The 15,293-nt window shown below is 46.3% G+C and overlaps 4 protein-coding genes across 4 annotated transcripts; 2 read left to right on the forward strand and 2 right to left on the reverse strand.

Annotated features, from left to right (window-relative positions):
• Positions 1-756: 756 nt before the first annotated feature.
• On the reverse strand, positions 757-1,708 carry Triagg1_2252 (uncharacterized protein; the record flags this gene model as incomplete). The annotated part of the gene is made up of 4 exons (XM_062896413.1): positions 757-1,187; positions 1,253-1,369; positions 1,440-1,576; positions 1,671-1,708. The coding sequence occupies 4 exons, from the start codon at positions 1,706-1,708 to the stop codon at positions 757-759; spliced, it is 723 nt and encodes a 240-aa protein (XP_062759108.1).
• A 764-nt stretch (positions 1,709-2,472) lies between these two features.
• Positions 2,473-6,711, forward strand: Triagg1_2253 (uncharacterized protein; the record flags this gene model as incomplete). Its single annotated transcript, XM_062896414.1, has 1 exon — positions 2,473-6,711. The coding sequence occupies one exon, from the start codon at positions 2,473-2,475 to the stop codon at positions 6,709-6,711; it is 4,239 nt and encodes a 1,412-aa protein (XP_062759109.1).
• Positions 6,712-9,079: 2,368 nt separating this feature from the next.
• On the forward strand, positions 9,080-10,038 carry Triagg1_2254 (uncharacterized protein; the record flags this gene model as incomplete). The annotated part of the gene is made up of 2 exons (XM_062896415.1): positions 9,080-9,112; positions 9,172-10,038. The coding sequence occupies 2 exons, from the start codon at positions 9,080-9,082 to the stop codon at positions 10,036-10,038; spliced, it is 900 nt and encodes a 299-aa protein (XP_062759110.1).
• Positions 10,039-13,087: 3,049 nt separating this feature from the next.
• Triagg1_2255 (uncharacterized protein) lies at positions 13,088-14,619 on the reverse strand (the record flags this gene model as incomplete). Its single annotated transcript, XM_062896416.1, has 4 exons — positions 13,088-13,702; positions 13,765-14,036; positions 14,098-14,323; positions 14,380-14,619. The coding sequence occupies 4 exons, from the start codon at positions 14,617-14,619 to the stop codon at positions 13,088-13,090; spliced, it is 1,353 nt and encodes a 450-aa protein (XP_062759111.1).
• Between the last annotated feature and the right edge of the window lie 674 nt (positions 14,620-15,293).

The raw sequence follows: 15,293 nt of genomic DNA on the forward strand, positions 1-15,293 counted from the left end.
GATGAGGGTTGCAGCGATCCCGGTGGAAATAGATTGCTCTAAAGCGCTACAATTTCTGTTGTCATAGAGATATTCCCATTCAGAAAGTAACAACCTGGAGTAGGTGGGTAAAGGCTATTATGCCGTTGATCCAAGTTGAGAAAGGGAATCTTCGCCCGTGAATCATACCAATCAAATGTGATCCCAGTATGGCACAAACATTCTATCAATTTTATCCATTTTGCGGCGCTACAATCACGAAAAATGCAAGGCTCGGCACTTTTCGCCCAAGTCATAGCAGATTGACCTACGAAATTTATAACGGGGTCTGTCATTAAGAGCGCTAGAGATGTACAGAGTAGGTCGCTGCTGCAATGCGACCGAATAGCTCTCGTTTTTGGTTAGTCCGGCTAAATGAACGCAGCTGAGGGAAGCCTGTGGCTAGACAAGCGAGAGACAAGATCTATTGGTTCGTGAATTTGTTGATTCTGATACAAAGGTAGGGCACTAGGTTAAGTGATTGGTTGGTAATTTGTGACAGAGCTCAAATTCGTGACCACCGCAAGACTGAAAGTGGAGGTATGACATGCAACTCCATAATGAATGAGGCTCAAGAGTGCCAACATCATGGAACAGAAAACCCAGTAGCAAAAGTAAATGATCCTAGTTACATCGTTCCAAAAAATTGATGTATAATGAAAGTCTAGCAATATAGGTACTCCATATATAAGCCGCTCTACGTGCGGTACTTTCCTCTTGTATCTACGGAGCAGCGGTTCATTGTCTGTCGGCCTCCAGTGCAACATTCTTGGAGTTCCTCGCCCCAATCAGAGCATCGAGATATTTGGACGTAACGTCTTCCATCGTCGACCCGCCAATGGTCTTTCCAATGATTTGGCCGATAAGCTCGGCTTGCGTGATGATTCCCAGCCGAACTGCGTCGTGCATGAGGTCAAAGAGGTCATGTTGACTGACCCCTCTCCGGATTCTCGCTAATAATTCGTCCGTGAGCTGTTTCCATGGCATGGTAGGACTCAAGCAAAGCTTACGTTTCATGATAGAATCTCTGCCTTTGCGGATTTTGATGATGTATTTTCTCAAGGTTGATGCATCGTATTCCGTCTTGACCCCCACCTCATGGCCGAGGCTTGTGATTGTGTAGTCAAGACCTCCTTTCACTGTTTGGAAGTCGAAATACTTCTTCAACACTAGAATCCAAGACGTAAGTCTTTGCGAAACATAAAAGATTTAGCACTTGAATAATCCCACATACCTTCTTTTTTCCCACCTTCTGCTGCCTTGACTTCCTTTTCGTTCATGAGCTGTAAGCCGAGACCTTCTGGTGTCACGCCCGCACTGTCCATCAACTTTTGGATAATCTCATCATCCTCTACAAAGGTTGTGAGCACAGTTGCGTAGGCTTTGCAAGCATCATAGATTGTCGACTGGGGAAGACTCACTGTATATAATGATGCCCTTCTCGAAGCGGGACTCTCCTGAGTAACAGATAAGAAAAAACACATCGACAAAGCCAATGAGTCTGATCTTTCCGTTCCATCGTGAGCCATCTATTAGCACATCCCATGGGTGGATATCGCTGTCAAAGAAAAGGGGATTGTTAGAATACACACCTATGACAATATGAAAGAGATACTCACTAATTGCACTCTACACTTTTTTGCGTCACTGACCTATCAAAGGTCATTAGAACTCTATGGTACGACGCCATGTTAAAGACTTGTAGAAGCTTGTAGTTGATGATAGTATGAGATTCTCATGAAGGAGACAAACTGCAGATTCCTCGCGGGCTGTGAGTAGAGTACTGGGCATTTTGTAAGAAGCCGACGATTCAAGAGAGGGCTCGATAGAAGGAGAGTGACGGCGATAATTTGGCTCCTCCCCCTATCCTGAATCACACGCTAGAAACAAGACGGTTGGGCTAGCTCGGGGCACCATTCACCAGGCTGATCCATCCTACCGACCCACCAGTTGGCCGTCATTGCTGCATGTAAGTACGAGCATTTACGGGTTCTTCAAGAGCTATTTCCGAATAAAGATAGCCTACCGATGCAGCCTAATTTCGCCTTTGTAACGGCGCCAATGGCATAGCAGCCGGAAGGCATCCGTATCCCAAATGACCCAATAAATCATCACCAGCTGAAAAAATGCAACACACAGGACCAACGTGGCAGATAGCCATAGGCTATGGTTTCTTTACTCTCCAAATCAAGTCTGCCTTATCATGTATGGCCATTGAAGCTAATCGAATTGACGTCTTAGCGCACGTCTGCAAGCTCCGTCGCCACGCCCAATTCGCGGGACAATCTCATCACACGTAGAGCCGCATGTACTAAATTGCTCCGAGGGGTATTATAATTGCCCTAGTTCCACGTTGGAATTTCTTCAGAGAAAGGAAACAAAGGTGGCCATCCTTTCTTTTCCTGGGTTTTTTGTACACCAAGAGGCTGGTATTAGCCATTCATTTTGACCGCCATGTCCACGATGACCAGTATATCCGATAAAATTGCAAGGGTCGCTGACCTGAGCAACTACACGGATATCACGCCTGAAAAAATCAAGAAGATCTTTGATGATATCGGCAGCAGCCCAGAGAAGCTCCGAGCAGCCTTGAACCTATGGTTCGTCCCAGACTTCAAGCCAACTTTTACACGGACAGAGGACAGCGCTCTCTTCTCTACCTTGCAAGACATTGAATTTCTCGGGGCTCCAGATACGGAGAGGCCCCAACGGCCATTACGTATGATCGACCTTGAGACTGGAAACATAGTCGATGCGTGGAACATTTCACACCTTGACTCATATTGCATACTATCCCATCGTTGGAAAGGAGACGAGATTACCCTGGCTCATATTATGCGTGCTAGAGAGAAACATGTGGAGCGCATCAGGACCAGAACTGGGGAGCCTGGAGTGGCTTCTCCCAATATCGAGACTCTGATGGCGCAGAGCGATGATATATCTCTGGTTCTTGAGCAGTGCAAGCTTGATATACTCGAGCAGCAGCAAACAATCGATATGATCCTACAACAAGAATCGGAGGACGTGAGCGTGGAAGAGGTTATTAAGAGAAAAGTTGAAGCCAACGAAATGAAATGGAAAATGAATTCGGCCCGGCAAGCTCGAGATTCTAAAAAATCACTGGTTGATCTGAGTAAGATCGAGAAGAAGATGTTCGACACCATAATCCACCGCGCCGGAAAGGTTGTGGACGGCAATGCAAGAGAGTCGCAAAACGCAGAAATTCCAACAGCAACTGCGGATGGCATTGTTAATAGTGGCCCTGATATACCACAACCAGATAACTCGGATCATGGCACCACATTCACAGTTGTTAGCAAGGCAGAGGAAGCATATGCTCAAGCAGAAAGGCAATTTGAGGATTTGCTCATCATGCAGAAGACTGTTGGGGAACGCACTCAAATCTTTCAGAGGAGCAACCGGCTCGGTGATGAAGTAGATGAGTTGATCCGTCGGCTACAGAGGTGGAAGTCAGCCATCAAGTTGAACAATTCGATGAAAGAAGCGCGCAGAATATTCCGGACAAGTCATTTCCAGAGACGCGGCGCTCGCTACATCTGGTCCGACACATGCTGCATCGACAAGAAGAATTATGGAGAATTATCCCAGTCTTTGTCGCTAATGGGCGATTGGTATTCAAATGCCGAGTTTTGTCTTGTGCATTTGGATACAAATTGGCGAGAAGCTGACACGATTGACGATTGGCTCAAATTCGGGAGAGAGGCGAAGAACAGCGAAGACAAAGGGCCAGCCGCAACTCCCAACATCCTAAGCTTCCGAGAGATAGAATCTACAATTGAATGGGCAAGCCGAGCATGGACATTGCAGGAATTGGTTATGAGCAAGATGACATACTTTGTCAACTCGGAGTGGACACCTCTCAGTCGTCCTATTGAACATCTTGGGGATATATATCCTCTAGTTCCATTCATTGATCTTCATACCCAGGGAATTACATCAAACATCTACGCAGGCCCACCAGAAGTCCTGAGCCAGGCAAAGCTTTCTCAGTGGAAAATTGGGGATTTCAACGGGCTGATGCCGTATTTACGAGAAACCGACATTGAACTTGTCAATGAGAGTAACAACAGTGGCCTCTGGGAAACAGGTTACCAGATCGAAGCAGAGCAAGTCAGAGAGTCGATACAGCTCATCTCTATACTTAATACTCTAGGGTTCCGCTTTCCAGCCAACATGACCGTGGAGACTGCTACGTCCGAGATTTCACGAGCTGTCTATCTTGCGGCCTCTGATTTGGATAGAAGCAAGCGTCATGGAGCAGACGAGAGTGGAATACGTCTCTTAACAGAGCTCAAGAGAAACCATCTGCCTAATCCATTTGGCGACGCAAGTCTGATTAATGTGAACGATACCGAAGAAGTCATCAAATTTCTGCTACTGTGCCTTGTGGCGAAAGTAGGCGATCTCATCGTCTCTGACAGACGTTTTATTGCCGACTTTGGAGGGGTGAGACCACTCACAATGTGGAAAAGCGGAATCACTCGCAGCGGATTCCCAGCACAGTTAGTTCTACAGCTGTCTTGCAGTCGAGTTGCCACTGTTCCAGTCGACCATGTCTATTCGCTCATGGGTATTCTTGGTGTTCGATTCCCATCGTTCCATGCGGAAGGCTACGCGAAAGCTCTTGCTCGCCTTTTGGACGAGGTTATCATCACCCATAACGATGTGTCCGTATTTAATTGGGCCGGTGCAGAGATGGGAAGCCCTGTTCGTGGTCGGTCCATGTATCCCGCGTCTCACAAGGCATATGGGACTAACGAAGATCGTGGCCGGCGTTACAATATGATGATCTCAGCAAAAGTGAGACAAGACCGAAAACAAACGATGGTTACTTATCATGGTATTATCCAGATGCTCCGCGATGCGATAGACAGCGTGAAAGATAAGAAACGTGAGAGTATACCTCTGCATTGGGTGCGAGAAATAACATCGTTCATAAGCAACTCTACCTTTGACAAGCTTCAGCCACAGCTGGTTAACATTGGCAAAATTCTTCTTTATATCAAATTGCACTGCACACAGCTTAAGAAGTCAGCTTCCAACAACAGTGCTCAAAATGATGACTTGAAGGATGCCAGAAGCAATGACGAGAAGTCTTCATGGTCGCTCAATTTAACCCCATCTCTTCCGAGCCTGAAGTCATCCTCTGAGAAAGTGACCTCGAGTCTTCCAGGATTTGGACTAAGCAAAAACATCAAATCATCATTCGGCAGGCTTTCTTCCAAGTCGTCGGAGAAAGCTGTGGCGCAGGAAGCAACACCCACTCCGCCCGCAGCGCCGCCCGTACCACCCGCGCCAGCAGAGCCTGAATGGAAACAATTTGACTCTGGCGTGACTGATTATATGAGAATTATGTACGATGACGGCAAATCACAAGGTGAAAAAGAAGATCATCTACCACAAAAGATAAAAGAGATTGCCTTCGACGTTGTCGAGCCCGAGGGGCTGGAGGGGCATTCGAGTGACGACAGAGAAAAGATTACGGCTGAAACCCTAACATGTCCAAATCCGATCATAGTCAACAGCTCGGGAATTGAAGGCATCTTTGACATACAACGAATTGTTGTGACGATGATTGACAGGGAGAAACTGGTGCGGCAAGTGGCAAAGGCAACCAGTCCGAAGCAAAAGATCTCTGGGTGGTGCACTATCAGCACCGGTTTTGCGAATGTCGCTGTGCAGTTTGCGTGTGAGCAGCGCATCCTGAAAACGCAATTGGACGTGGAAAAGGCGACTGAGGACAAGATCATAAAAGAAGACACCAGAGCCAAAAAGCTTCAGGGAAGCATCGAGCTTCAAAGCGTGGACCAAGTGGTAGAAGGGGGGATGAACTTGGTAGCAAATACCACGATGGGGAAAGGCAGCCAAGACAAACAGGCAGAAGAAAAGGACACGACGGACTATATACGCGCCACAAAGGAAGAAAAAACAGTAGTCAGAATGCTCGACTATATCCAAGAGCCACAACTTCAACTTGTTGCTGGAGAATGGGTACTGGCGCGGTTCTCTGGAGTTCCCGGGGCAAAGTGGTTTCTCTGTTTCCTCGAATTAGGCTCGACGCATCAATTCTATGGCCAGCGTATAGCCGCTACTGAAATCGACTTTACCAACTCTGCAGTAGAACCTGGACTCATGAGTGCGTGGCAGATATACATGGACCGCAAGAAGAGAAAGATGTGCAAGATCCTGGAGACGTACATCAAGAGCTCGGAAAACGCGAAGCAAGGCGAAGAAAAATTGTCAAAAGCTACAAATCTGGCAAATAATAGTTATGAGAAAATTACCGATGCGGGACTCCAGAGATTGGAGACGGCCAAGAGTTTCTCTCCGATGTCGCCTCTCTCGATGAAGTTCCCATTCTCGACAAGCAGTGAAGCTGTTAATGGTACAAAAGCCAATGTAGCTGACATTGATGATGAAGAAGACGACAACTTTTTGGACGACCTCCTCGAGCATGCGAAAGAGGCTGCGATATCACTTGGTCATTACACTGTTTTAGCAGCTTATGAAAAGTTTTTTGAGATGCAGGCTCAGCATATGGACAAGTATCTTGCAGTTTCGGTCCTCAAAAAGACGCCAAAGATTCTTCAGAGTGCTGTAGAGAATCTCGATGAGAACAAAGGATTCCTTCCTGCCATGTTCCATTCTGGAAAGAGGGTACACATGTTTTAGAAGCCTCAGAGCATGAATACAACACACTTCTGGTGGACCTAGTTTCTACACCAGATGCTGTCTCTGTGAAGGTAATTGAAGTATGCACTGATTTCAGTGCGTTATAGCGGTAGTTCATATCTAGGCAAATTTTATCCAATGCAGCCATCGATATGTTCATCATTTCGTCGAGTAGACTATGAAGAAGTCGATGACTCATCTTCTAACCTCTCTCTTTCCAACGCTTTAAAAATTCTTGGGGTGGTATCTTCATCTAAGAGGCCTAAATAACGGCCTATATCTTGGTCAGCATGTGACATAGCAATACGGCAACTGTGTTCCCTTACCTGCAGCAAGCCACCGTGTTTGCATAAGGTTTAAGAAATCTCGCAGCGCTTTCAGAATCTGGATGTTCGTATTGAAGCTGGCTTGGTCTCTCATAGAATAAGTTAAAGTCCTTGCAGCTTTGTACATCAAAAAGTGGGCAAATGGTGGGAGCATGTCCAGGGAGTTGTCGTCGATGTCGTTGAGCGGTGGAATTATTTCAGATATGTCTTTTATTATATTTTGTAACGGGAGAGTGGCTGCAAACCAGTGGTCTTTCATGTGATAATTCAATGTCCGCTCTCTGTCGCATTTGTCGTATACGAGAAGAAGACCGCTGCCAAATTGTCAACTTTAATCGCCCCGAGAATTGGAATAATACTTACATATTACAGATGAGAAGACCACCGGCGTGTATTCTAGAGTCATCTGGTACCTCTCCAAGTATCACAGCTCTCAGTGATGTTATTGTGTTTACCAGAAGAACTCCTTCTTCAAGATTAAATGAGATCCGTGGTGTCGGTTCATAGATAGTTACATGAACTCGGTCCAGAAGATTTGTTGCTTCGTATAACCGTAGAAACCGCCGCTGAGGCGAGAAGGGAGTAGATCTGAAAACTGGACAGACAGCGAATGGAAGCTCGAAATAAGGCAAATCGGGTTCGTTCGTATGGATGCGTCTCGTGACCGGAGGATACTCGCCGTTTTCAATGGCAATATATCTGAATGATGCTGTTAGAAATGACCTCATCTGTTGCTGCTATATATTGCGCCAATGTACGCAGTGAATCATCTCAAGTTACTCACCTATCCATAACCTTGATTGCTGCCCACGTCATGCAACCTTCTACCCGTTCCTCGTCTGAGAAGGGTTCACTAGAGCCGGTTTCCAACTTCCTACTTCTCTTAAGCATTTCTGCTGCTCTAGCCACCCCACTTATGGATATGTAAGCCGCAGGGTATAAACCGTGTGTGACTTCAAATAGTGTGACGAATAGTCTGGACTGAACAACTTCCGTTGAGTTGACTCCGATCCCCTCGAGTAGTGCGATCCAGCTTTTTGTAGAAAGATACAGATCCTTCAGTGGAGAAACATTACCATCCATCCAGGCACTAGATTCTGGAGTGGTGCAAACTAACATAATGGTCGAACACAGTAAAGTGAAACCGAGTGTTGCATCGTCCCAATCGCCCGGAAGTTGATCGCCTAGCCTTGACTCTGCAATGATAGGAAACCAAGGCCGCATAGTGCGATAATATGCAAGCGCCACATCTTTGGGCTCAGTTTCTTGCAACTTTCCGACAATCGCGGCCTTGATTCGTTGCGGAGAGAGAGCCTCATCTGGAGAGATTGTCGGATTCGTGGTAAGAGACGTCACAGATCCTGAGGATGACAAGGTTATGGTCTCATACTGGCAGTCTTCTTGCCGACTAGTAAGGCCACGTAATTAGTATTAAAAAGATGGATAGGAACATTTGTGAATATTATAAATCCATTTTGTAACACTCACCGCGTACAAAGAAGACATTTTGGTAGCCCTCGGTCACATTTCCTCTTAGACCGGCGGCATCGCAAACACGCCTTCCTAGCATTGGCGGGCTTCTGTGCCTTATCCGTTGGCATCATTGTGAGTTTATTAGAAAGATCCGAGATAAATTACGGGAAAATCCCATTCTACGGATTGATGCTCAGCGTATATTCACAGTCCAGGACGCCATCAGCGGAAAACATGCGGACGCGAAATAATATATAGGGCCGCATTAGTCATAGGCGTTTGCGGTCTATTGCCGAACTGTGGAGATCGTTGCGGACAATTGCCGCAGGAGGCGTCAGGCCTTTATGGAAATCATTTTGGCGGATGAGCGGCATTGGCTTTAGGAAGCCTTGTCGTGTGTAATTGATTCAAATTACGAATGTACAGAGAGAATTTATACAAGTAAAATTGGATCAAATATATAAAATCACCAGAGTTCCCAGATGTTGAAGACATTTTACTCACAGCTCATCGTCTCATTACACAGTAGCACTCATTTATAAACAAGTATCGACAATTAGCTATTCACCATGGCTGTAATTCGAAATGTCGCAGTTGCTGGTGTGAGTAAAGAAAATGGTCATTTATCTCGAGGACATAGTTTGAGAGCTGATTTGTATAGGCTTCCGGCAACATCGGATCATATGTTTTGAAGGCGCTCCTTCAGGCTAACTTTAATGTTACGGTCCTTACACGTTCCCAAAAGCCTGGCGCTTACGATTCCAAAATCACGGTAATAGAGGTGGATTTCGCCTCTGTGAGCTCTTTGACATCAGCTCTTCAAGGTCAGGACGCTATTGTATCGACTGTTGGAAAAGCTGGCTTAGAAGCCCAAAAACTTCTAATCGATGCAGCCATTGCCGCTGGTGTTCAGCGATTTATTCCTTCAGACTATGGAGTGTGCACGACTAGCCCGAAGGTTTTAGGCCTTCCCTTCTATTCCACGTTGGCAACCGTTCGGCAGTACCTCGCAGATAAGGCAGCCACAAGTGCTCTGTCCTATACCGTTGTGGCGATTGGAAGCTTTCTAGAGTACGTGTTGATGACTCCCGCAGTTGTCAACTTTAGAGAGCACTCGGTTGCTTTCATGGACGAAGGCAAGAATAGAATCAGTACTTCGCCCCTGGCAAGCATTGGGACGGCCATCGCCGGTGTTTTCAAGAATCCGGATGAGACTAAAAACCGTGTCGTCTACGTCTCGGCGACAATTTTGACGCAGAAACAAATCTTTGACATTGCAAAAGAAATCAAGCCCGAGATAACATGGACCGTTACCAACACCAAAGCATCAGACATTCTAAAGGAAGGCCTCGATGCAGTCGCCTCTGGAGACGGCAGCTTGCAAGCTGTGGGGAACATATTGATCGGCACTGCCTTTGGAGGCGACGAATATGGCTGCGCATATGACAACAACGATAACTCGCTCCTTGGTATCGAAACAGTTACTCATGAGAAGCTCAAGAGCTTGATCGCTCAGCACCTTAATTAAAGCTTTTCCATACGACACAACTTGAAGATGGACATATGCAATGAGTGGATATACGCGATGAATATTCTATCGTGGTTTACTAGGAAAATAGAGGCTATGAAACAGTGAATTGTTTCACATGTCGATCATACTATAGGCTTCAAAGCACTGCATAGACTCGAGTTCCCAAACCCTTGGTTCCCAATATTCACCTAGTGTAAGCTCCATCCAGCCATAGGCAGTTCTAGCGTGTTATTTTCCATACTCTGCACTATTCTAACTTTGTCCATGGACTTGCAAGGGCGAAGCTCGATGATGTGGCGAGGGTTCGGCGAAAAAACGCCGGGCCCACTCGACTTGGCTGTCAGTGACATCGATCCCTCCCAGGCGTTGCTTGAGTCTTCATTCTTTCATCGGATTCCATTACCGACGGCTGCTCCTTCGCATTTTCACCTGTCAGACGTATCAGATATGCGAAACTCCTTCCCAGCCGCTCTCTCCACTCGCAACAACTCTTCTATCCGCACACATGGCGACCGCTAAGGCGTGTGTTCGCTGCCACGGTAAAAAGATCCGGGTAGGGAAAAGAAAACCGAAAGCCAGGAGAAGGCAGTGGAATCTATATGACATTGCAACTTACATAGAAATAGTGCTCCGGCTACCCGAGCTGCCGAACTTGCGACAAAGCCGGGGTAAACTGCGAACCCTACACAAGGCGCAGGAAGGGGGATAGTCTGGTGTATGTGCAGTAGTTGCTCAATTTCCAGCTTACCAGCAGGGAACCAAAAGATTAATTGATTGTAGTGAACTCAAATACTACCGACAGAGAACTATATGGCTTGAAGACGAAGTTTACAGAAATTTTCATATCCAGTGTAAAGACATGCCAACCGGGACCCTTCTGCAACCAGTCCATGATGGCATGATCCCCGGCGCTGAGCAAGGTGTTACACGACAACCAAGCTTACCTCTTACTCGTTCAAACACACGCGACGACATACAAGATGAACCAGCTCCGGCCGATCATGCGGCGGATATTGGTATGCTAGCTCTAAATGCAACTGGAGAAATAAGATACCTTGGTCCTTCCAGTGGCGCCTTTTTCGCTGCGTATACAAGTGCGCTCGCCCGATCATGCATCACAGCACAAAACTCGCCAAATACTGCATCCAACGCGCATAATGCAAACTCTGGTCGCGACACGGATACAGGCTTCGTCAGCCCTATGCTACGACTCTCCTCTAGCGATGTTGATCTCTTTTCACAGTCGTACAAGATGTGGATACTGCCTGTGTATCCTATTCTAACCTCCGATGATTTAGATACGATGGTATCAAGATATAACGAAGGGCCTGACGTTGATAACTCAGAATATCGTCGACAAACTGAGATTGCCATAGAAATGATGCTTTTTTATTTGGTAATGGCTCTTGGAGCCATCAATGCCGAAAATACACTGAAACAAATGCGCGGGCAACCTGAGAAAGAGAGAATGTTTAGCATATCCACTCCCCGGCCATCACCCGTCTCGCTCTGTATGCGGGCTTTGCAATTAATGGATGAAAACATTCCAAAGTTGCACCCCAGCGTCAGATTTATACAAATAATTGTCTTGATTTCGATCTACAGCTCTTATGGGTCTATTGGCTCGAGCCAATGGCAGCTAGCTGGCCTTGCAATGAGAGTATGTACTTCCCCTTCTATCAACCGGGTTTCTCCCATCTCTCCGTCCATTTCTACACTTGGAGTAATATCCTTAAAAAGTATAAACAACTTCGATTGTAACGTCTGTGTTACTAATGCGTGCACGAAGATGGCTGTTGAAACGGGGCTGCATTGTACACCCAAAACGAGCAACCAGTCATGCTCGGCCAAAGACGAAAGCAATCGCTTGTTCTGGACTATTTACGTTGTGGAAGTTAGCCTTGCCTATAATCTTGGGCGGCCGCCCTCTATCGGTGAAGAACATATTGCTACTGAGCTTCCAAAGCCCTCGAATGAGAACCTTCTCAGCCTACATCACATCAGACATCGTCAGATCCAAAGCAGGGTTGTGGCTCAAATATATAGTGTGAATAATCGAAACAGAAATATGTCGACTGAACAGACTCAAATCTTAATCTCAAAATTGCAACAAGAGCTCGATGAGTGGCGCGTCAACATACCACTCATTTCTCATGCAGAAGGGCAACATCCCTATCCCTATAGGTACGAACAAATGTGCTTGCTATAAGCTTCATCTGCTGATATCATCCCTTGGAAGCTACTGGGAGCGCCTTTATTATGGCACAACATTCGTTCTACATAGACCAAGTCCACTTTGCCCAAGTCCTCCTGCCCAGTCCCTGGAGCGATGCATCAGATCGGCAGGAAGCTATATTGACGATGTACTAAAAGTACTGCGAGTTACCAACGTACCACTTTCCTGGATGCTAGTCCAAGGAGTTTTGTTCGCAGGATTGACGATGCTAGTAACAGCCAGAACAGGATTGCGACGGCTTCTGTCACATGTTGGGGCGCCATTTCTGCTTGTTGATCTCCACTCACGGACCAGGAATTGCTCCATTTGTCTCGCTATAATGAATGAAAGACCACAGGAAGATTTGTTATCAAAGTTGGATTCTCAATTCGAGTTACTGGCAAATGATACGCTGAGAATAATCTCTGCCAGTATAACATCCCATACGATAAACGCTTCCTCTCGCAGCCCAGCGTTTTCGACGAATCCTGGTGTAGCAGAGAATGCGCTGGGATCCGATCAGATATTCACGGCTGATGCATCAGACTTCAACTTGAACTTGACAGAAGATTTGAACTTTCTGACATATTCAAAGAGTTCATGGGTCAGGATCCTACACAAACCTTTTGGGATATGTTTCCATATGAATTGAGTCTGGATGCTCCACCAAGCCAGCCAGTAATGGAGGAGGGATTACCATCCATCAACTCAACGGAATTGCTCACAAACGATTTATTCAAGTAGAGGGTGATTTTATAAAAAACATTTTAACAAGAAATTTTCTAACCGTTCACTAGCTGAACCAGAAGTGTAAGCTATTCGGCCACTAACTTATGCCGCCGCACGGAGCTTTCCTACAGCATTCCGTATTGCCAATATCGCTTCATCAAGCAACGGTAGCGTCAAAGGGCTACTCGTGTCGGAAGCTAAAGACAGGGTTTCATATCCACGCTCATATCTTTCAGCATGGCTTTGAAAGTATAGATAACTTGTGGCCATTCGCAAGCGATATCGACCGCCGATTAACCCAGCATCGTCTTCCCCGAAAACGGACCCTGGAAGAGCCGCAACACCACACTCTTCAATAAGCCAGTGCGATAACTGTTGACTTGTTATAATGCCAAGAGCCTCAAGCTGCTGTGTATACGGGTGGAAAGATGGATACACATAAAAGGCACCCTTTGGCTCTGCAACTGCAAGACCGCACTCACGCAAGGCATGATACAAGGCCAGTGTGCATCGTTTGTGTAATGCCACAATTTGACTGCGATACAAGTCCATCTCTGGGCTGGTAGCAAATGCAACAGCTGCGGCTTCTTGTGCCGGAGCGGAGGCGGCAGACCAGCATTCAGAAGCATAGGCTAATACTGCCGATTGCAGCTTTTCTCCAAACTCGTTGTTAGGGAAGATGGCATATCCCACTCTCCACCCTCCGGCAGAATAAGTCTAGATTTTTTTTTAGTCAAAATGCCCTCCATGTCAATTGCTTCATGAGAAGGAATGTGTACCTTGGAAAGTCCGCCGGTTAAGATCTTCTGGCCGTCATTGAACTGAGAAGCCGAGCAAGGAGTAGCGCCATGTTTCTCTGAAAAGCTTATATCTGCGTAAATTTCGTCACTAATGAGAGTGATATTATGGCGCCGACAAAAAGCTGTGATAATGTCGATCTCTTGTTGGCTAAAGGCCTGACCGGTTGGGTTGGATGGACTGTTAATAAGCATAATTCGAGGGTTTCCACCTTCGCTGACACCTTTGTCAAAAGCCGTTTCAAGAGAAGATTCTTTGCAAGCCGTTAGCTAGATGAACTTGATATATCTCAGCTGTGAGAAGTAGCTTCAAACCTGTGATAGTATGGCGATCCATTTCATCCATTTCAACCCAAAAGACTCGTTTACCCGCGTGAAGAATTTGTGGCTCATAGCTAACCCACGATGGTCGCGGCAACAGCACATCTCCTTGAAGAACATCGAAGAGTGCAAACAATAACGGCTTCGATCCCGGAGCGATTACAACCTGGCGTGGATGAATTGAATGATTAAGACGGCGAGATTGAAACTTGGCAACAGCCTAAGCTATGTGTTAGCATGAAAATACAAGCGCTTCACCGTTACCAAGATATATACCTCTCTCAGTTTCATCAGTCCCGCCACAGGGAGGTAGCTAGTGATATCGCTGGCTTGCCTATGAGCTGCAACAACGCTCTGCTGGATGGGAAAGGTGGCTTCTCCAAATCCCAGATGGACAACTTTGTGCCCTTTGGCTGCCTGCCGATGAACAAGTTCATTGATTTCCAGAGTCGCAGAAAGATGTAGCTGACTTGCCAAGGCTGTCAATACGCCGGAATCAGCATTAAAGGAGCTCATTGTGGCTATCGGCCCGCTCGCAAAGATGAGAAACGACGTGTTTCGAATGTCAAAGCTATATACCAACGTAAGAAAGATATCTGAAAATTGCTTCATTATATACGCAAGTCTACGCTCTTACTCTTTGCATCAGTTCGGCTATAAAACGCCGAGAGCCAGCTACGATTGCGGAGATGCCGGTGTGGCGGCGCCGGCCGACTTTCTTTCCGCCATGTATGTAGATCAGCTCCACGATGCATTTCGGTTCAAGTCCAGCCAATCAACGGGAACTATATAATATAGAAAGCCTTAATTAGGACTCAAACGCAAGGCTGTGCATTTTAGCAGCTAATGCCGAAGTCTCTCGTCTTATTGGTGTCTCATCGCCTTTGGAACACTAGCACGTTTATTGACCACAAATGTCGAGTGGCAGAACTATTGCAGCAGAGCTATTGCAGCCCTTTGTAAAACCTTCTACAAGCGTACGACTTAAAGAAAGCAGCGATTCTATACACGCACATCAAATACTGATGGGGAGAGGGCGGTCTGATCAGCGATTGACAGATGAAGAGCATTTACCCCACGGTTTTGACCACAACCAGGACATGGTAGGTAAAAAAGCAATAGATACAGATACAACGACACTCTCGTCACAATTCTCTTTTCAATTTCATCGTTTGAAGTTGCCATGTTGA

Source organism: Trichoderma aggressivum, assembly GCF_033847375.1.
Source record: "Trichoderma aggressivum f. europaeum strain CBS 100526 chromosome Unknown scaffold_005, whole genome shotgun sequence".
Taxonomy (NCBI): Eukaryota; Fungi; Ascomycota; class Sordariomycetes; order Hypocreales; family Hypocreaceae; genus Trichoderma; species Trichoderma aggressivum.